Genomic DNA, 20,997 nt, shown 5'->3' on the forward strand with positions numbered 1-20,997 from the left:
AGCATCGCGGCATCCTTGCGGTTCTTCGAAATGAGAAACAATAGTTTTCCATTAGCCAAATGCTCATTTAGCACTTTGGCCGCGTGATGTAATTAAGAGCGAGCCCCTTCCCTCCCTCCCTGCGGCCCGGCCCTCTGCTCAAGGACTCCTGTCATCTCTTTCTCGCCCTTGGTCCAGTTGGACAGAAGCACGAATTACCAAGGCCAAAGGCACGAGGGCTGGGGTTCCCGGCGCCGCGATAACCTTTCCCTCTTGAAACGCAGCCCAGCGCTTCAGAAGCGAGAGTCTAATACAATAATTTCGTGTAAAAACAGACACAGGACTTAAAGCAATCATGACAACGCTAATAACTAAACCGGTTCTAACGATTAACAACAATTACAACCGCCAGGCAGATGCTAATGAGTACGAGCAGGGTGTTTAAATGGCTGGCAGGGTTGTGACAAGCGAGAGCCAAAATGCCGGGGGTGGTCTTGGGGTGCGGGTTCATCATCACCTCCGGCACCAGCCTGCCGTGGAGCTGCGCTCTGCACCCCGCTGACCCCCACCTCCAGCTGGAAAACCCACGGGGGAGCTGCTTTTCTGCCACCTGGTCCTTCGGATGTTTAAATGCCGGGGGCAGTTGTGAAAGGCAAAGAAAAACACGTGTGTGTGTGTGCGTGTGCGTGTGCGTGTGCGCGCGCGCACATCCCATCACCTTCTGCTCTCCTTACCCTGCGTCGAGGAGCCTCCAGGAAAAGCGCGCGGTCCCGCTTTACGACCGCGGTACGGTTTATAAAGCTCGGGACGTCGTTTTTTCCGAGCTCTGGGTGCTGGTACCGGCTGCGGCTGCCACACGCTCCAGCGGCCAAATAAGTCATCGCGCCGGGTGGTGGGAAACAAGCTCCGCAAAACCACGAGAAGCGGAGAAACGCCGACTTGCTCCCGTCCCTGCGAGCAGCTGGGACTCAACCCTGTCTGTGCTACCAAGATTTTGGTAGCAACGGGCCTGAGTGCCCTCCTGGGCTGGGGACAACCGCTCAGGAAACATCCAAGGGGGGTTGGTGTTGGCCAAAGGGCTTGTTGGGTGTCGGATCGGGCTTTCCAGAAACACCAGGCAGCTGGGCACGGGGGGCTGTCGGACCGCTGGGAAAGGTAAACCAGCGGAGCAATGCTTGGGGCGCTCGTGCGTTCAGGGGAGCACAAGCATGCGTGACCCGGTTTAGCCCACCATCCACAGCGGCCAACACCGAACCTCTCCAGCCTCCATCACCCCACAAGCGGGATGCCTGCTGCGGGTCCCCAGCCGGACGGGCGCCCTGCGAGCCTGGCGTCACCGGGGCGAGACCGTCCTCTCCGAGCTCCAGAGCAGGAGGACGGCGCGGGAAGCCCTCCCGAGCCGGGCTTTGCCAGGAGGACGTGTTTTCCCACGCGGCGAGGAGCGAGCGGGGTGGCAGGAAGCCCCCAGCCAGTCCAGCCCCGGCCGCTCAGACACAAGCGCTGTTTTCCTGCGCTGGGGCGGAAGCGGCAATGGAAAGCGAAGCAGGTGGGACCGGGGAGGAAACAGATCTTCCGCTCCCGTCCCACGGTGCGGGTCCTTAAGGAAAAAGCAGGGGTGGGGACCCTGGTGATCATGGCAGGCGCTCGGGCTGCCAGTTCCGGGCGGGCGGCACTGGTTCCTGGGGCGGTGGTGTGCGTCCTTCCGGCTTCCCGGGCTGAGATCCCTCCCTGCGGTGGCTTCCTCTGGGCCACGACTCGCTTCCTGCCCTCTCTCCAGGCTGTTTCTACCCCAGCTCCTTTCCCCGGCCCCTCGGGATGCACCAGGAGGGCTGGCTCCCCCTCCGCGGTCCCGAACGGGATGAGGGACAGGGACGGGTGTGCCTCCACGGGAGACCCATCAGCACACGGATCTCATCAGGCAGGAGAGGGGATGGATGTCGGGTCTCCTCCGTGGAGAGCCGACTAAGGCCACCTCCCACGGGGTGCCTGTCCAAGAAGGAGAGGCATCGCCCATGCCCGTAGCACGGAAAAGATGGGGAGAGCTCCCCAAGCTCGAGTTGTCTGAACTCCACCAGTTGCAGTCTGCTCTGTCACCCATCAGTCTGCTCTTGGGGACCCTCCCATCCTCCACACACCCCTCCATCCCCACCCACACCCCAGGACGCTTAAAGGCAGCCGGACTCAGACCCCCCCCAACCATGACCTGAAGGTCCTTTGGGTTGGCCAACGTAGGGTGGGCTCTTACCGCTTCTCTCTCTGCTCCCGGCATCCTCGCTGTCCTCCGGGAAGGGGGGCTCCAGCTCCTCATCTGGGGGGGGGGGAAACAGAGCCGAGACGTCAGGGGAAGGGCTGTGAGCGTTACCGCTGCACCAAACCCCCAGGCAGGCAGAGGGCTGCGAGATCCGACTGTCAGAATAATAAATTCCCGGCTTAATTGTGAAGAGTGGAAGGGAGGAAGTCGCAGATAATATTTTAAAACGTGTTGCATAAAAATATGAATTGTTGTTAACGCTGGTAAAAACAAATCACTTATTATAGGCTCATAAATTTAGGCAGCACTTTGCCGAATGCCCTATAGGAAGAGCTGCTTCCTGTGCGGGACTCGCGGCCCAGAGAAAACGAGACGCCGAGGAGAAATGCCAGGACAGAAACGCGAGGAAGGATGGGGGACAGAAGCAGAAATTAAGGAGGAGAAAGAAGACCCCAGGCAGCGGAGGGCAGGCAGACTGGCATGGCTACGGAGGATGGAGAAAGAGGACGCAAGAAAATAATGAGAAATGATACCATGGAAAAGGTTAAGGGCAGAGGGGCTGGAGGTCACGGGGAAGCCCTGCGAAGATGGCTAGTGACTGACAGGAGCGAGGATCTATACACAAATAAGTTTAAATAAGATTATTTAACAGCAAACCTGGTACAATCCCATCCAGCCTGAGCTGCTCTGGCTGCTGGGGTGCGTTGGGTGCGCAGCACCCACATTAGCCGCCGTCCCAGCCCAGGCTTCCTTCCGCAACCGTAAAGACTAGAAGCCACCTCATAAAATAATATAAATAAAACTCAGTTCTGCAACGTTTCAGAAAGCCAACGCTCAGGCAAATTGCTCATCTGCACCTCTTGCGCTGCTGCTGGCAAAGGGCTCCCGGGGAGCGGGGGCCAGCCCTGGCACGGCCAGCCCGGCGCACAAGAGGTGTCCCTGTTGCATCTCAGGGGACACGACTTTGCTGTCACCTTCAGGCAGAGGCAACAGAAACCAAGCTGGGGTCTTCTGCTGATGCCACGGCACCCGATGGCAAGGCAGCGACGTGCTGCTGCTGCTGGGCGCTTTCCGAGGCCGCGGCCGCAGCCCCAGCCGTCTCTCCCACTCGGCACTGATCAATGCAAACCAGGTCAGACCTCCGCTGCCAATTACAAATCGCATCCCAAGTTGGAGGGTCACTGCAACCGCTCCCCCATTAGACGGGAAGCTGCACCAAAGATCTTTTCTAAATAAATCAGACTTTATTGTAAAACTCGGCCGCTGACGAGACAGAACCTCATTAGCATTGATTTTAAAATAAATTATTGAAACTGGCTTTTGCCTGCTCTTTGCATTTGTAAAAGAGAACATAAATGTATTTGTAACAGCACTCTCCCCCCATCGTTCCCACGCACGCGCCCCAAACCCTCGCGTCTGGATTCCTTTATACTTTAACCAACGGCACCAAATCTTGGCACGGGATGGAGGGCACTCAAACCATCTCCCGTGCCCGCGTGTCACGAAAACCCCAGAGCCATCCTCCAAAGCAGGGCAGCATCCTTCCCCCCCCTCCGCTGTGGATGATACCTGCACCCGGGGGCTCCCCGCGGCCACCCCCACATCCTACCCGTGCCGTGCACACCCCTCCGGCTCGCACCTTAGCCTGCCCGCCGCGGGCACTGCTTCCATCCCCGAGCCAGGCTGTCCTCGGGAAACCTTTTTCCAGAGCCTTTCTCGCACCTCCCAACACGCACACGCGCTCCTTGGGAAGCCTCAGCCGGTGCCGGCACAGGAAAACACGTGCCACGGAGGAAACGCTGCCGCTGGCTTTCCAAGATGAGCAGAGCTGCGTGAATCGTGTGCACGGAGGGCACCGGCACTGCCGGCTCCCGCCTGGATGCGGTGCTGGGCAGTCGTGGGTGCCCCGATGATCCTGGGGAGATATACCTGTCCTGCTTCCTCCTCACTTTCCTGGGAGCCCCCCCCCCCCTCCCCCGATTGCAGAGCTGGTCCCCCTTGCTGGCACAGCTAATGGGGAGTCACATTTACAGCCCCTAACGAGCTCAGGCGGCTCTGGGGGTCCTGACCCCTCGCCCCATAGAGACCTGCTGCTCCCCCACACCCTCGCTCTCCGGGAGCCACGCAAGGCTGCCAGGCAGGGGCTGGGGAGGCTTTCCAGAGCAGCCCCCTCCCCTTGACCCACCTCGGGCCATTTAACTCCGTATTTGATGAAATGAGGCATGTTCTAACCAGGAATCAAAGCCCCAGACCCCCTCTCTGCTTGCATCGCCCGCCTGAGACATCAGCTAGGCAGCTGACAGCTCCACGGCTTGGACAAGGTGCTCTCCCGTGTCTCAGTCCTCTGTGCCTCAGTTTCCCTTTCTTTAGAAAGCCCCTGCCCTGCTGACCACTCACTCCCGTGCCTTTTGCAAAAGGTGCTTGGAGGAAAACCCCGGTCCCTGCTCTGCCCGGCGCGCTCAGGGCTGGCTGCCCTGCAGCGAGCGCTTCGAGGCGGACGTGCTGCGAGGGCCGCGATGGACAGAGCCTTTGCGGAAGGAAGGGAGGAAACCCGCATGGGATTTTTCTCAGGAAAACACGGCGGGGAGGCAGCCGGCTGGCACGGCTTCCCCTCGGCCGACAGCAGCCAGCTCCGCTCGCCCTCCTGCACCCCATCTTCTCCTGCGACGCCGCAGCGGGGCCACCCGCAGCCTCTCCCTGCCCGCAGCGTGGGTGCAGACACCCTGGGACGGCCTCAGCGAAGGCGCTGATCCCGGGGTGCCGCCCAGCCCTGCCTGCACCGTGGCTCGCGCCGCGGCACACGCTGGCCCCGGGCACGGTCCCGGCAGATTTGGAGCTGCGCGATTCATGAAGGGGACCCACGGGGACGCGACGAGCTCCCCTCCACCCCGCAGCCTGTTGCGGCCAGGTGCTTTTCCCAGTCAAGTCTGGAAGCGATGCTCTGCCTTCCCGGGGCCTGGGTGTTTGATCTCAGCCGATATCCGGATTTTATAGTGATGAATCAGAGGGAAATGCTGAAAAATGCATCTCCTGGGGGCTGTGCTGCTTCCCCCTATGTCACCTCCCTGTGCAGAGCATCACAGCATCAGCCACACCACCCTCGGGAAAATGCCTTTACGTGCCCGTGGGCAGCCCTGGGCACCCCCACCCGGGGTCCGGAGCCCCACAGCAGCCCCCAGCCCCAGGCACGGCCCAGGAGCGGGTGGGCTGTGCACCCCACCGCTGCACCGGAGCAGCCTGGGCGTTGGGCAGATTCTCAGAGGAGCTGTGTTTTAATGTAGCAATTTGATTCAATTTTCCACTCTATAAAATTACCCATCACTGCTCGTTGCTTCCTAACAGACACCTTCACTCTTAATTTAACAATCCTATCGAATTCTGCCAGGGAAATTGGAAAAATTTATCACCTGTGAAATTTTATTTTTCCTTGGTTGTATCTGTTTTTGTAAAACTTCATTAACAACGATGACTTGCTGAGGAAATTATCTCTTCATCTCTCCCCCCTTTCTTTTTTCCCCTCTCCCTCTTTCTCTCTCTATTTTCACTCGGGACACGAGGGAGGAACCTGGGCCCAGAGGAGACCCCAGCTTGGACGGGGACTTTCCCTGCGCTCGCTGGGGGGTCCCAGGGGTGCGAAGGGCCGGGAGGGACACAAGTTCGGGGCAGAGCAGACCTCTCCTACCTGCCCCTGCGCCCTCCAACTGATTCCTCACCGCTCGCACGCTGGCCATCCGCCTCTACAGCAACGTGCCACCACCACCACCTCCCTTCAACCAGGCACGGAATTGGGGCGTGCAGGGGGTGAGAAACTTGCCCAGACGGGAGAGCTGTGGCTTTGCTTCCCGCTGGAGCGTCCTGCGCGGTGTCCGAGCTGCGTCCCTGCGCGTCGGCGCGATTCCAGCCGCGGGCGGCAGGCAGGATGCTTGATGGCTGGAGGGCAGAGGTAGCTGTCCCGCAGCTCCTGCCCGCGCCTCGGCTCCGCGCAGCCGTGGTGCCGGAGGCTTGGCCGAACCCCAGGGACAGCAGCCCCCGCGTAGCGGCAAAGCCCCCGGGATGCCCACGCGTTGGGGCTAAAGGCTACCGCGAAAGCCCCGCTAAAGCAAGGGGCTTCAGCCTTGGCGTTTGCGAGGTTTGGGCTGGCTAGCAGCCCGAGACGCAACCCTTTGGGCTACCTCAGGAACCTCTTAGCAAGCTTTTAAGAAGCTGGAATGGGCAGGGTAGAGAGCCCAGTAAAAGCCTGTAATTAAAGGAAGGCTTTGGCTGGGATGTTCCCTCCTCCACCACGATGCCCTGCAGCTCCAGCACCAGGGCACCGACCTGTGCGTGGGAGCAGGAGCGCAACATCCGTGGGGACCGAGGGCGAACCTGGCTGGCAGGGTCGGCTGCAGCTCTTTCAAGACACTACATCCCGGAGCGGGGGCAACGGAAGAGTCCGTCCCTAAATCAACCCTGCGCAAGCTCCTAGCAGGATCGCCGTTAGCCGCATGTGGAACAAACCTCGCATCTAATATCTGCTCTGTAGTCGGCGTTGGCAGCCGCAAGGCAGCGAGGAGTCGGGCACAGCTGCCAAAGCAGCCAGGGATGCTGAAAGCCCTCGGCCTGACAGAGCATCAGCACTTCACACGCGCCAGCCCGGGGACCACGGCGTGGAGGCTCCTGCTGAGCTCAGGGATCGCTGTAGGTATGCCCGGAGGCAGAGAAAGCTGCCGCCCAAAGAGCTGAGGATGTAAACAGAGGACAGGAAGGAAAGAGGAGAGATGGACAGAGGCTGAGGCTTTGCTCAGGGTTGGGCAGGCAGCCCGCAGCCCCAGCTCCGCTCCCAGCAGCTGTCTGGATGCCACTTGCAAAGCGCCGAGCAGAGATTTCCTTTGGCAGCAATAACGAGACAAAGATCTCGAGCGCCATAAAACTTTCTGGTGCATTTTATATATATATATATTTTTTTTTTTTTTTTTTAATCACTACAAATATAAAGTTCTGAAATAAATAAGAAGAAACAAGGACCTGTTTTGCATCTCTGAACGCAGACACCGAGGTACCCCGCTCTCGGGGATGGGGTGCGGAGAGCTGGGTGATGCCAAGCGCAGCGTAGAGGCAGAGCGGCACATGCGTTTGAATAAAGCTCAGGTGACCCATTGACCAAGCCCTGGGGCATGTCACACCGTGATTTCTGCTATAACGGTAAGAAATGTTGCAGACCGTGTCACCCTCGCAGGCTGTTTGGTTCTGTGCCAGGAAGATTGCTTCTGGCTCCTTTAACCGGCAGCCGCTGCCCTGCTACCTCCAGACCTCGTGCACCGTTAGTGAACAAGCGCTAGTTTTTAATGCGGTTATTTTATCATCTCTTGGAAGGCCAGTAATTGTGTTACAGCCATGACTGTATGCCCAGAAGGGAGCATTTTCATCATCTGAAGTCTGATTTTCCAGGTAACACAGCCCAGAGATTCCACTCTCACCAAACTTAATATTACCCGAGCTGAATGGAGCATAACCTCTAAAAGCCGCCTCACCTGAATTTACAAAGCCTCTGCCTCACCAGAACAGAAAGGGTCTGCTCTTGTGGTCCATCAACCAGTCCGAACAAAGAAACAGGGTCAAATCTTTGAGTTATGGGTCCGTTCAACTCAGCAGAGTCCTAGATGTTCATTCCCATCAACACGTTGTGTGGCCAAGGTCTCCTGCCATGTTTGCAGGGCTATGACTAGGGGATGGCTCGGGTTTTAACTTGCTTATTAGGTTGCTCACCTGGCAAAACCTCGTAGATGTCATCCTCTTCCATCTCAACATTTGACTCCTCCTGATTCAGGGTAGTATTGTGGGATGCCGCGTTCACAGAGTCAGAACTGTCCACGTCATTGTAGAGCTCTTCATCCTCCTCATCGCATGGGATAGTGAAGGAGCTCAGGTCTGGCAGAAGAAAGCGAAAGCATGGTGAGAAAGAGCAAGCCAAAGTACCAGCTGGATGCCGGTACTTTCAGTGAGTTGGAATCAAGTAGCAAAGCCTGCGCCGCTGTGCTTCGGGCTCACTACGGACCTTGCAAGGAGTGAACTGTCCCCTTGCTTGGCCCATGAGCCCCTGGTGTAAAGAAAACGGGATGGAAGCTGAGAATAGGCTAAAACAAAAGGAAAAGCCCACGGAAGGATGGCAGATGCCAGAGAACAAAGCCAAATTCAACAAGTGCCTCAAGGAACTGAGCCTGACCCCGCTGCTGGGCAGCTGCCTGTGGTTTCCAGAAGGTTTCCACACACAGGGCTGGGGTCCTGTCTCAGTATTGCTGGTCTCAAACTGGAGCAACTCCAGTGGAGCCAAACCCCATCCTTCATCAGCCGAGGAGAGAACAGCAGATCTGCAACCCCAGCAGTGAGGAGCGATTCCCACCCTTTTCTTGGGCGACTCTTGCAGCCTTTGAGAGATCACACAACTCCATCCTCTAAAAGCAGCCAAAAGCTCTCAAGTTGAAACCGCATGCCTGTGGGCTCCAAACAACCACTTCTTTTTAACCACCCGCTCGAAAGAGCAAAGCCCCAGAACCTCTCTTTTTGCTAAAAGGGGATGCTGGACCCCAGCAAGGTCTTGGCAATGAGCACAAGCCCACCCGTTGCTGGAGGGAGCAGCCCACGCTGGGTGGGAAGATGCTGCCAGGATCTGCCCAAACAGGGCACGTTGGCTTGGACCAAGCGGCCAGACTCACCCTTCAGGAGGAACTGGATCTGATCCACCCAGTCTTCAGCATCTGCTGGGCTTGGGGCTGTGAACTGGAGAGAGGTTCACCTGTTATCGTGCTGGTTCTTGGAAGAGGAAGAAGATTTGCAGCTAGAATAGGGGATGGAGATCCTGGATCTGCCATTCTCTACCCTGTGGCTTTGGGAGAGCCATTTCACTGCTTTATCTCCCTATTCCAAACAGGGAAACAGAAGCGGAACAAAGCTAGACTATCCCAGAGGAAGGCTGTCAAGCCTAATTCATTAAAATAATTCAGATGAAAACCACAATCCCCACTGAATATACTATACTGACTCTGAACCAAGACTCTACATCCCCAGTCTCCCTGGAGCTCAGGAAGGCTCTCATGCACACTTTGTGGATTGGGCCAGGTTTTTCATTACACCGCTTTTTAGGCTCCCCCCTGGATGCTCAACAAATTGAAGTTTTAAATTTAACCTGGCTCTGAACTGCTTATTTAAAAATGGGCTTTCCAAACCCAATCCTCTACTGCTTCTAACCCACGGTCTCACTTAATCCTTGTGCCCCGCAAGTGTTAAGAGAGCCCAGGATCACTCTTGTGCCAAGGGAAGGTCCGTGCTGAGATGACCCGCCAAGAAGGAGAAGCATCGGCACCTTCTGCAGCGCTGCTTGGTTTCTTTTAGCAGGGGGTTTGGGGATCCACAGCCTCCCTGACCCTGCGGGTCCAGCCTGCACCCCAGACCGGGGAACACGTCCTTGTGTGCCTAGTGCTCAAACCAGCACAGAAGGTCCATTTCTTCCCCCAGTTCCTACCTCGTAGGTGCGTTTGCCAGGGCAGATTAACTCGAAACAGCATCTTTTTCGAGAGTCTTTGCGGAGATGGAAAGCCAGCCGGGCACTATAGTGCTCAATGGAGAAGGTGCCTTTAGGTTGCTTGCCTGGAAGAAGAGAAAAAATGCTAAATCTGGAGTTTGCATCTTTTTATCAAGCTCGCAGTAGTGCTGGGCGGTGCGGATGTCCGTTGGCTACGTAGGGAAACCACGGTACCCCGCCTGTAAATGGGAAATGGTCAGAAAAAACCCTTCGGTATAAGCACGCCCACCCCCAGGAAATCCAAAGGGAATATTATAAAATCTTCATAAAGACACAGTAAAGAGGATGCCCTTTTAAGCCTCAAGAGATTGCGAACAGCCAGGGAAAGGTTGCCAGGGTCAGAGGGCTGCATAAGATGAGCCGGTCGTAATGAAGCAGAGACCACTGTGTGCTTGGGGAAATAGGATACCAATGATTATTCTGCTGGTAAGGAATTAACTTGCTGGTCTACAGGAAGAAATACTTAGCGGGGCCTTTGAGAATTGGCCTGCAGATCTTGCCTATGCACAGGCACGGCCGGTGTCAGCCAGGGTGGAGAGAGGGAACTTCACGGCAGTCATCCGAGGCGTCTTCATTTACCCCAGCTCATTATTTCCTTATGAATCTTCTTGAGGAGGTGCGGGAGTACGATTCAGGCAACTGCTCTTAACCTTTTTTTTGATTTGCAGACGCTTAAAAAACTTCCAGGGGTGAGGTCAAGCCCTAGATAAGGATTTCAGCCCATCGATAACAGGTTTGCTTTACTCTGTTGTCTTCTGGAGACCATTTGGAAGACGACAACTGCTCGTCCCCCCCAGCAACAACCAAATATCAGCCCTTGGCTTCAACACCTACCTCTGCTAGCAGCTCGCGGGGAAAGCCCCAGCGGCTCGTACCCCGACAGGGCGAGCGGAGTCGGGAAGCTTGTTTGGAAACAAAAAGTACTCAAGATCCTCAGGAAAAAAAATGTGGAAGAAGGACAAAGACCCAGCTTCATCCCCCCGACCCACTGGTGTTTAATCCCGTCCTAGCCACAGACTGGTCACTGTAAGCCAAGGATGTACGTGTGTATTTTGTAAGCCGTTTTCCTGCCGTGTTTCTGGCTGGGTGGAACAGAGGAAGGCCGTATATCTAATCACGCCAAACTCTGTTGGAGACATTAGCTGTCTGTTTACATGTACCTGATGGAGCATGACCGCAAAATATTTATATACACTGACACATGGATTATATACAGTCACTTAGGGGGTTGAAGCCCAGCTGATGGCTAATGGAAAACCTGGTACATCATTTTATTTACACACAGCTCTGTTCCTGGGTCTCTCTTCTCTTGTTGCATACCTAGAAAGGTGTTTGGGGGAGGCAAAAAAAAAAAAAAAAAGGCAAAAGCAAGCCGAGATCTACCTTTCTAGGAGAACCTGCATGTTATGCCTTGATAGGGAATTACAACATTCCCACGGTACATGCTTTTCTCTTGTCAGATATTAGCCTGGCCTTCAGCGAGGGCTCTCCCGTTCTCTTTTCCAGCCCTCTCCATGCCCTCCGCCACCACCCACAGTTTGGGGACCGGAGGCAGATATCTCACCACTTACTTTTCTCATTGGCGTAGTAGTAAAAGGTCCTTCTGTTGAGGACACACCACCGCTTCTGCCACTCTGACGCAAAAAAGCTGTGCTCTGGAAAGCAAAGGACAGCAAAAGAGTAAGAAATATTAATTTCTCTTCTTCCATTGTATGCTTCAGATGAATATTTAGGGGAAAGAAGAATTTTTTCCCCAACAAAATCCTGCAGATTTCTGGCACAAAATTCAGGCAAGCAAATTTAGATACAAAGCCTCAACCAAGTAAGGGAGAGCCAGCCTGTCCTACCAGGCTGGAGCCCCGGCAAGCCTTCCCCAGCTCCCCAGGCGGGCTGGGCTGGGCTGGGCTAAGCTGAGCTGAGCTGCTGTGACCCTTAGTCCTGCTAACTGAGAAGGAACACAGCTTTGGGTTAAACCTCCCTAATTGAGGTTTAAGCATATGTCTTTTACTCTGTAATTGGAGCAAGCTACACCATGCACAGGGCCAGTTATACAGCTCAGCTGATGGCCATGAGGAAAAAGGGGCTGTTCTTGCCTCATACCACCTGTCATACAGTAAATAAATCAAGATAAAATCTGAGTGATGAGGAAATAATTTGTAGCTTTCACAAGAGTCAGTAAAATCAAGATAAACCTGGGGCTGACTCACAGTCCTTATCTCAACTTGCTAATGTGTGTGATGCTACGGACTACCTTGTCTTCACCGGGATTTTATCCTCATTAGGTATTGCTCGTTAGAAGGGCACATCTTGCCTTAGAGGACTGGGCTGCTGCTTAATTCAATTCCTGGGTTTTAATCTTTGTGCAGTTTGATGATCTGCAAAAGAGAATAAATAAAGGCTGTGCCCTCCCTGTGTGTATGATGCCTAAGAAAAGCCTGAAAGATTCTGCATGCGCCCACAGGTAAATCTGCAGAAAAGATGTTTTTTTCCTGTTTGTTCTTCATCTGAAAATTTGCATTCTTGGTAATTCCGAGGTGACGTCCCCAAACCTTATCTTATGATGTACTTGTCAGGCCTTACCTCGAGACCTCTTCTCCAGATACCCTTGCTTCAAAATGTTCCCTGTGTCTTGAACAGGCTTCAGTGGGATCTCCTCCAATCCTAGAGAGAGAAAAGCAAAGCCAGACCTTGGGATTTCCCATTCGTACAACACCTCAGCACAACTTTTTCAGCCCCTTTCTCTGCAGAAGGCTTGGGAAGGCGGACCAGTGGCTGAAGGTGCAAATCCTGGTCTATCGCAGTCTCACCAGCTATTCCCAATCCTGGTTGCAGGCTCCCAGAAGTCCTCAAGGAAACCAGGACCACAATTCACGCGCCCACACAGACCCGTCCTCAGCGGGCTGAGGCTGGTGCCGCTCCGGGGGCTGATGCTCAGCCCTTTCCCCCCAGCCAAGGCTCTCTGGGTCCCTGGGAGCCTTTGGCAGCAGGCAGGATCTGGTCGGGTTTACCGACTTGGAAAACGCGATCCCCTCGTCCGATGTCTGGTCTAACTCAGACCACGGCACCTCGCCCCGGGCCGGCAGCCGGACCCTGCGACCACGGAGGGGCTCTGGCACCCGCTGCGTGAGGTGACGGCCACATCTCATCCCCAAAACCAGCGGGGCCAGGACGTCCCCAGGCCATGGCTTGCTGCTGAGAAGGTCTCCACCTCCTCTTCTGCTCCTCTCCTGCCATCATAACTTGTACTAAGCACAATAAAAAATGACTAAATGCCACTAATCACCTCCCCAGTGCCCAGCCTTGGCAGCCTTTCAGTATGAATAACTTCCCAGAATCCCAGGTCACAAGAGCGTCTCTTGTTTTCTTAGCGTGTCTCGCTAACACCCGGCTCTCGGCCCAATCCATCCCCCCTGTCACCTCCCTCGTTCACGGGCTATTTTCATTTTTGTGTTTTATAGTTTGCAAACTCTGGGCTCGCTATAAATTCTCCGCAAATGGGTCTCGGGGCGAATGGCAGACACAAAGACACGCAAAGTTTGGGTTGGTGGAAAGGCTCCCCTGCATCTCTCTCCTCTGTTGGCTGGAAACCAGATCCTTCAAAGACCAAATCCTCGGCTTGTTCAAAGCTGTCCGAGGTGACTCAGATTAGGGGAAGCCCGGGACGCTGTGGGATTGCCCCTCTGCAATGCCTGGAGGACACAGGCAGCCCCTTCCCACACAGAGAAATCTCATTTCTCTCCAGCACCTGCCCGGCACAAACATGCTCAGGCTTTTCTCTAGCAACACCGAGCATCCGCCTTGTAAAAAGGCACATTGTCTTCTCAAATCCAAGCCCTGACCCCTTTTGCTAATGCAAATCTAAATGTCATTTTATGGGACATTTATAATTATGAAAATGGGACGGTGCTGCCGGATGCACAGGGAGACCCGGCGAGTATGAATATTACATTAATGTGCCCAACGCCAGCTCGCTGATCCTGCTGGCAGGAGCATAAAAAATGCTTGAGTGAAACTTTTATTTAGACGTTAAGATCCAGGCCCCAGCGGGGTGACAGAGGCAGCCCCGGCGAGATCCCATCAGCGCGAGCGCTTGAATTGAATTACCCAGGGGGGAAGGCAGGAGCTGCGAGTGCTGCTTCGCTTATTTAATTTCATTTACTTTCAGTACATTATCAGCATGGGGCTTCCCTCTGCCCCCGTTCCCCCAAGAAAACCGGCTGCGGAAATCGCCGGCGTGCAGGATGCTGCTGGCGCTTGAGCCAAGGCAGGGACGTGTCCGGCCATCCCGGTCCTCCTCGGGATGCGCTTTCTGCTCTTTCCTCGGTTGCCAAGAGAGATTTAGGGGAGTGCAAGGACCTTTCAAAAGCCACAAAGAGCAGCCGAAGTGGGGAAGCCGCACGGATGCGACGGGAGCCAGCAACAGCCTCTTCCAGCCCCGCATCCTCTCTCTTCGCCCATCATTTCTCGGCACCTGCCTGTAAGCAGGCGGAACCCCTGGGATAGCTACTGCCTTCTCAGTTGTGCTTTGCCCTATTGGAGATCAATTTTCCACGTAAGCAGATCTCATGTTTGAGGTTATTTGGGGCCCTGGGTCCCAGGATCTGCTGGGCTGGCAGCTCCGCGGGGCCGGGCACCTCTGCAGCACCATCAGGAGCCCAAATCTCTCCCGCTCTGCAAGAGACACCCTGCCTCAGTTTCCCAGCAGGAAAATCAGAACGAAAGGAGACTCCCCTTCTTCTTAAATACTCGGTGGCTGCTCAGACAAACTAATACAATTAAGGAGGGGTTGCGAGGGCTGATTTGATTGCGCGGGGCTCTGGAAATTTTAAGTTTTACAGAATATGACACGAAGATGGCAGCTGTAACCTGTGTGTTGCACGCAGCCTCTCTAATGCAGCTCTCCCAGCGCAGAGCCGGGCAGATTAAATCTGTGCGAGGTGGGTGAGGGCGGGGGACGTGGCGCTCGGGCTCTGCCTGGCTGCAGACGGGGGGCTGGGGCTACGTGGGGTGTCCCCGTCCCTCCCCACATCCCCAGCCTGCCCCTAACAACAATCCAGATGGCTTTGGCCAGCAGCAAATAGCTAAATTAACCCACAAAGACAGTCCCTGGGGTTTCTTATTTCTTTAAACCATCCTAACGGACACCCAGAAGATCCAGAGAGGCTAGGCGGGAGCCCAGCCCCAGAAAGCTCTCTGGTTTCTACGGGCAGAGGGTTTATTTGCCCAGACGGCCTCTGCCAGTTGCCTCTGCCCCAGGACCACACAGCTGGCAGGTAAACCACAGCTCGCCACATCTTCTAGGACTCCAAGTGATGGAAAAGCCAGCCCGTTGCCTGGTCATCTGTTCCAACCGCTAATGGCCATTCACCATTGATAAAAAGAGAGAAAGAAAAGGCCTTAAATTCATCTGAGAGAGACACATCCGTGCTCTCCCAGACACACGGCCCCTCTCCGGTCGCTCCCGGCACGGCGCGGCAGGGCTGCGGCTGTGTTTGGATGGTCTCAGTGGTCCCCTCCACCCTGGCATCTCCCCCAGCCCACCCTTTGCACCTTTTGCTGGTACCAGCAGCACTGCCCCACCACCACGTGCCCATGAGCCCCGATGAGCCCCCCACCTTCCCCACACACCTCCCAGTGCCACCAGCACCTCAAACCCCTCGTGGCCTCTCCTCCACCCTCTGCAGCCCCTCAAGCCTGGCTCCCGAGGACGCTGCTCATCCCCGAGGATTTTCCCGCAGATGAGTTTCCCAATCCACGATCCACATCGCTCTACCTGGAGCCTCCTGCAGAAAGGCTGCACGTTGGTGGCAGCGGGAACGGCTCCGCGCCGTAATCCTGGAGACCACTTTTCTTGCAGAGGATACGAAGCCGTAGCATTTCAGGAGTGGGAGACCCACACCCACGGATGCAGGAGCAGACACCAGCTCTTTCCTTTCCCCTCTTTACTGCACCTCAACCTTTACCGTGATTTGCATCCCTCATGTGCTGCCGAAGGATGCTCTCAGCCTCAAAATCTTCACTCCTACGTCGGGCTGGCACAGGGGTGGACCCAGGTCACCCACCGAGCCTCTGGCTTTGCTGACCAAACAGCATCTTTTGGGCAAAGTTTCTAGGGGTTTGGCTGCCGAGCGCCGTGACCGTTCCACCCCGTCCTCACCACGTCCTCACGGACCTCTGGATTTCAGCTCTCGCCCCTTTGGTCTCTGAGTCACGCACACCAGCTGCACAAAATATCCCCGGAGCTGCAGCCAAACATGCCCGAGGGCCGCGTCGGTGCCTACGCTGTCACATCAACCGACTGTTCAAAGGGATGGAGCACGCAGCCACGACGCTTACAGCTAATTCCCCATCCTCCAGCTTATTCACCAGGCTCAAACGTGCCAAGAACAGATTCTGCTCCCGGGGACTTCTCAGGGAACACCCAAATACATTTCAAACCAGAGCACAATCAACTGTGATTTCCCAAAGCCCTCCGTGGTGGCTGTGCTCTTTTTCCATTGAAGCTAACGAGAAAAAAAAACAATCCGAAAGAGACAAACAACCCCTCCCACCGGCTTCAAAGCGAGCTGGACTTGGGAAATGCTGAAAGCCTTTGGAAAGCTCACCCGCCACCAAGGTCTGCCACGGCAAACGGGTCCAGGACGTGGCTGCTGGGGCTAATGGCACCGACGGCCACTGCCGAGCGGCGTTTGTGGGTTTATTCAAACGCAACTTTCATACAAGCAGAAACAAGGAGCTGTTTGTGAGCCGTGCTCCTTTCGGCCTCTGATGGGAGAATAATGCTTCCCATATTTAAACCATTGCCTTTTTCCGAGATCAAGAGGATCCTGAAAGCATCTCCACTTTCTCACGTCACGATCCACGCGGGGGCAGATCCCCCCCAAACCCTCTTCCCAGGTACCCTTAATCGAAGTTACCGGCAAGATCTACCCCACAGGCCAGTCCCCCGTGGGAGGACGGGAGCGAGCTCGGCCCCGTGGCTCCGGGCTCCGGCTGATGGAGGCTGGATAGGTCGAGCGCAGCCGGGCAGGACCTTTTCAGTGCCGCGCAGATGCTGCAGCCTGGCGAAGCAGCCAGCAACGGGCACGGACCGATGTCCCACCCAAACGGAGCAGCAGGAGAAAGGCCGTCGTGGGAAGCAAGCCACCATCCATCAGCGTGGTCCCCCTGCTCCCCGCCTCCTCGTCCCCCTGCTCCAGGTCACAGCGCATCTCCTCGGCGGCTCCCAGGCGTTCGGTGCCCCTCGGACGCGCTTCCCTCCGTGCCTCGGGAACGTCGCTGAACCTTTCGGCGCCTTTGAAACGGCTGGGGGTCATTTATAACGACGGGAACAGAATGAGCAACTATTTCAAAGAAAATGGGGAACTAAACAATTGTCAACATGGATCACATGAAATAGATCTTGTGCCAGACTAATTTTATTGCGTGTTTTTGAGCAGGAAAATAAGAAAATAGATGAAGAAAAGGCAAGGCACAGCAGAAAAGATTTATTCGGGCTTCAGCTTGACTTTTCAGAAGAGGCTAGTAAGCAAAATTCAGAGCGTAGGCATCCACCCCAGGATAACTACCTAGATTGAAAGCTAGTCAGCAAGCAGGAGGCAGTTAAAAATCAATGGCAACAAATCATTGAGAGGAAATTATCAACTGAAATATCCCTGTGTTCAGCTTCGGGACGAGTGGTCCTCGGGCTCAGGAGCCCTCGGACGCTACAAGGCATCCCAACCCAAAGAGCCCGTCCAAAAACTGCAGCTAAACCCAGAGCGACCGTCGGGACAGGCGGGGAATTGCTAAATGCTCTCTTGTAGCAGCCAGTACAGACCAGTATTGAAGGCAGAAAGCAAGATTAACTGGTCCCAGGCAATAGAGGAGGCTTTTGACAAGTGCCGACAGTCAGGAGCGCGCACAAAATCCATGGAAGTCGCTCAAGAAAACCGCAATTCTCACCTGGGGTTGAACGGTGCCTAATTAACTGCATTGCCCGTAACGTCCTCGCCGGACCGCAATTAATGACCGAACACAAACAAATAGGGGACGTATAGACGGGCCTTTGTTAGACGCCGAGTTAGTGTTGGATTCATTGTTGTTTTTTCAGAGGAGTCCACGACTGCGGTTTTTATGATTGATAAGCAAACAAGAGAAGAGACGGTCGATGGCAAACGGTTGACTGTAGACTGGGCTGGGATTTAGCCCAAGAGGGTGGAAAAAAGCCTCCAACTTTTATTGGTGGTTTTTTTTTTTTTTAATTCTGTCTGGAAAATTGAACGGCAAGTTTGAAGTTAAACCAACTCTGCCAAAGGAAAAAAAAAAAAAAAAAACAGAAAAGAAAATTCAAAGAGGAGGCAGAGCCTTTGGCCCAAAAGTTTCCTTCCAAATCACTAAGTCTATAATTGCAAAATAAAAACCACTAAATCTCAATATCTATTTGCACAGCTCATTAGCCAAGGGCTCACACTCAGCAAAGAGGGAGGGAAAAAAAAAATCCACCAAGTGGATTTGGGGAGTTGCTATGGAAACCGGCCCTTCGCAGCCGCATCTCGCAAATCCCTGCTCGGATGGGTCTGTCTGTCCACCCGTCCACAGGCTGCCCGAGGACGCGATTTTTTAAAGTCCTCCAAAAAAAAAAAAAAAAAAAAGAAAAAAAGGCGTAATGTATGCAATATATAAATATATAATCTGTGTAACTCATTCCCCTGTTATTTCTCTCCCCCAAACATAACATTATGTCAGACATTCGACCTGCTGTGCTACCGGGACAACATGATTTACAATGTGAAAAGGGAAAACCTAAATCATCACGTAATGAAAACATTAAAGTTAATGCATCACAAGTGAGGAATTTATTACCATTAACTCCAATAAACAGTTATAAACCACCCGTCCTTTCCTGTCCACGCGCAGGGACACAGGCACGGGGACTTCATTAAGCTCAACTTTCTTTTCTTCTTCACTAGACCGCTCATGTGTGCTCCAACCGGCCACCATTTATTGTTAACTGGACTGGCTCATTTTCCGGGGACTGGCGAAGGTTTGAAGGCCTCATCCATTTCCTTCCACGGGTGGCTCGGCGCAGACAGATGGAATAGGAAAGTTCACGAGACGTGCAGCTCGATGAGTTTATTTAAACGCCGCTGAAATATATGCTTTGACAAAAGCCAACCCTCGCCCTGGCCCTGTACGTCGTTACTCAAAGAGGCTGATGGATAAGTAATAACATATGGGCACGCTGTGCGGTTACACCGGACACCAGCTTACCTCAGGGTGCACTTGGCCAAATATTTGCTTCTCGCTGATGTTACACCACCACCTTGGAAACCTAAGCCTGACATCTGAAGCCTTCTCGAAATTCCCCCCGGCCCGGGGGAGCACGGCGGGGCTGGCTGGTCCCCGCGTGGGACCGTCTCTCCTTGTCCCTCGTCGTCCCGTAGCGGGTTTCAGGAGGGGTCCCGGGGGGTTTCGGGGATGGGAGCCGTGGGATGCGATAACAGGCACCACCATCCCGTTATTAACTACTGCCTCGACGCTGAGATCTTTGCATAAAAATACCACTGGCTTCAACAGGAGCTGCAGATCTGATCCGTTAACTGCGCCGATGGGTTCGTTATTGCAGGGCTGCCAACGAGGACTTTACCGAAAACCTGCTTTTCCCACGCTGCACAAACGAGACCCCCTCGCCCGCGTCCCAGTACTTGCAGCGGGGCAGCGCCCGGGAGCTCGAGCCTCGAGCCAGGACCCCGCCGCAGCTGTACGAGCAAAGAGACGGTCCCTACGGTGACCGGTGCCACACGTGTCCCCTCACTGCATGTTCAGGGGGGCTTTGGAGATGCTTCTCCTCTCCCTCTGGGCCGAGCTAAAGGCAAAGCAGCGGAAGAGCGGGGACCTCGGAGCCGGCTGCAGACGCAGCCCTGGGGACCTCGGAGCCGGCTGCAGACGCAGCCCCGCCGCCGCGTGCTCAAGCTGGAACCCTTCTCCTCCCCGCCGCTCCCCGAGCGACGGCACCGGTGGTTATCGCCGCAGGGTGCACCTAAGCAACGTTTGCTCCTTCTGCCAGCAGGAGGGCTGCTCAGCCGTTCTCCGGCTTCATGAAACACCCACTTGTGGAGCTAACAGGACCGAATACAGAGATCCAAGGGATTTGCAACATCCATTTCGCCTAACTCCCAACAGAAGCGAATTTCCTACCAAGGAGTTTCCCACTGGAAATATTTCACCATCTTGATTTTTCTCTGGAGTTTTGGACCGTCGTCACGTCCACCCTGTACTGCGGTAGGACGTCAGTCCAGACGTGAGCACGGTGGTTTGGGTCCAACCCCAGAAACCCCTCGTGGCCCTTCTCCCCAGACGGGCACCTGGAAGGGCTCAGCTGCTCTGCAGAGGTGTCACAAAGTTGTGGCACCCCCAGAAGACACCAAGTACCTGGTGTCTTGGCCCTCCCGTGTCCTCCAAGACCAGGCTCTCTCCACATCTTTCATCCGTGAACTTTCCTGCCAGGAACAAACGGTGAGGATGAAGGGAACCAGAGAAACAGCCGGAGATGGGAACGCCAGGAAGAGGGGACCCAAGCAGCCAACGCAAACTCTCGGTGCCCACAGCAGCATCTCAGGCCGCTGGGACGTCTGCTTGGGCTCCGAGGGGGACATTGGCTTTGAGGGGCCAAACCCATCGTGTTGCGGCATCCCGCGGTACCTCCCCGCCACGCTCTGCCATCCAGCGTCGTGACACCGCGCCCGAGAGCTGCTCGACCCCAGCCCCTCGCTGCAGCCACAAATCACTGCAGGAAAATTCCCAAAGGGCAGACGTGATTTTAATTTACAGGGTCTCGGCAAGGCCGCAAAAAGACCGGACACCTGTTGGCTAAAGCCCATCTTACGGCTTAGGCCTTTTATTCCTATAAAAATTCTGTACCACATAATCGCCAGCCTTGACACAAACGATTCCTATAGATCACTGCGGAAAATCGAGAGGATTTAAGGAGAGAGGAGGGTTAGGAAAAAGTAAAACAAACGACATGCAATTTTTCAAGCGGAAACAATGGCAATATGAAGATATATAGGTGTCAGCCATTCTGTAGGAGGCAGGAGGCTGTGCTCTTTTACCTCTTACAGTGTCACTCTCATGACCTCTACCATTTGAAATGCTTTGATTCCACCTTGCCCAAGGGATCTCTGAGCGCCGGGGAAGAGATGAGGAATGCCCGTGCCTGACCTCACCT

The 20,997-nt window shown here is 54.8% G+C and overlaps 1 protein-coding gene across 1 annotated transcript in view; it reads right to left on the reverse strand.

Moving 5' to 3' along the window:
* The window catches only part of SKAP1 (src kinase associated phosphoprotein 1), a 159,798-nt gene that overhangs the window by 19,054 nt on the left and 119,747 nt on the right, over positions 1-20,997 (reverse strand). The window contains exons 5-11 of the mRNA XM_075522977.1: positions 12,369-12,449; positions 11,360-11,443; positions 9,729-9,853; positions 8,923-8,986; positions 7,976-8,137; positions 2,225-2,287; positions 881-883 (exon numbers count right to left, since the gene is read on the reverse strand). Coding sequence (XP_075379092.1) covers positions 881-883; positions 2,225-2,287; positions 7,976-8,137; positions 8,923-8,986; positions 9,729-9,853; positions 11,360-11,443; positions 12,369-12,449 — 582 coding nt within the window. The remainder of the gene's footprint in view (positions 1-880; positions 884-2,224; positions 2,288-7,975; positions 8,138-8,922; positions 8,987-9,728; positions 9,854-11,359; positions 11,444-12,368; positions 12,450-20,997) is intronic.

Source organism: Mycteria americana, chromosome 22, assembly GCF_035582795.1.
Source record: "Mycteria americana isolate JAX WOST 10 ecotype Jacksonville Zoo and Gardens chromosome 22, USCA_MyAme_1.0, whole genome shotgun sequence".
Taxonomy (NCBI): Eukaryota; Metazoa; Chordata; class Aves; order Ciconiiformes; family Ciconiidae; genus Mycteria; species Mycteria americana.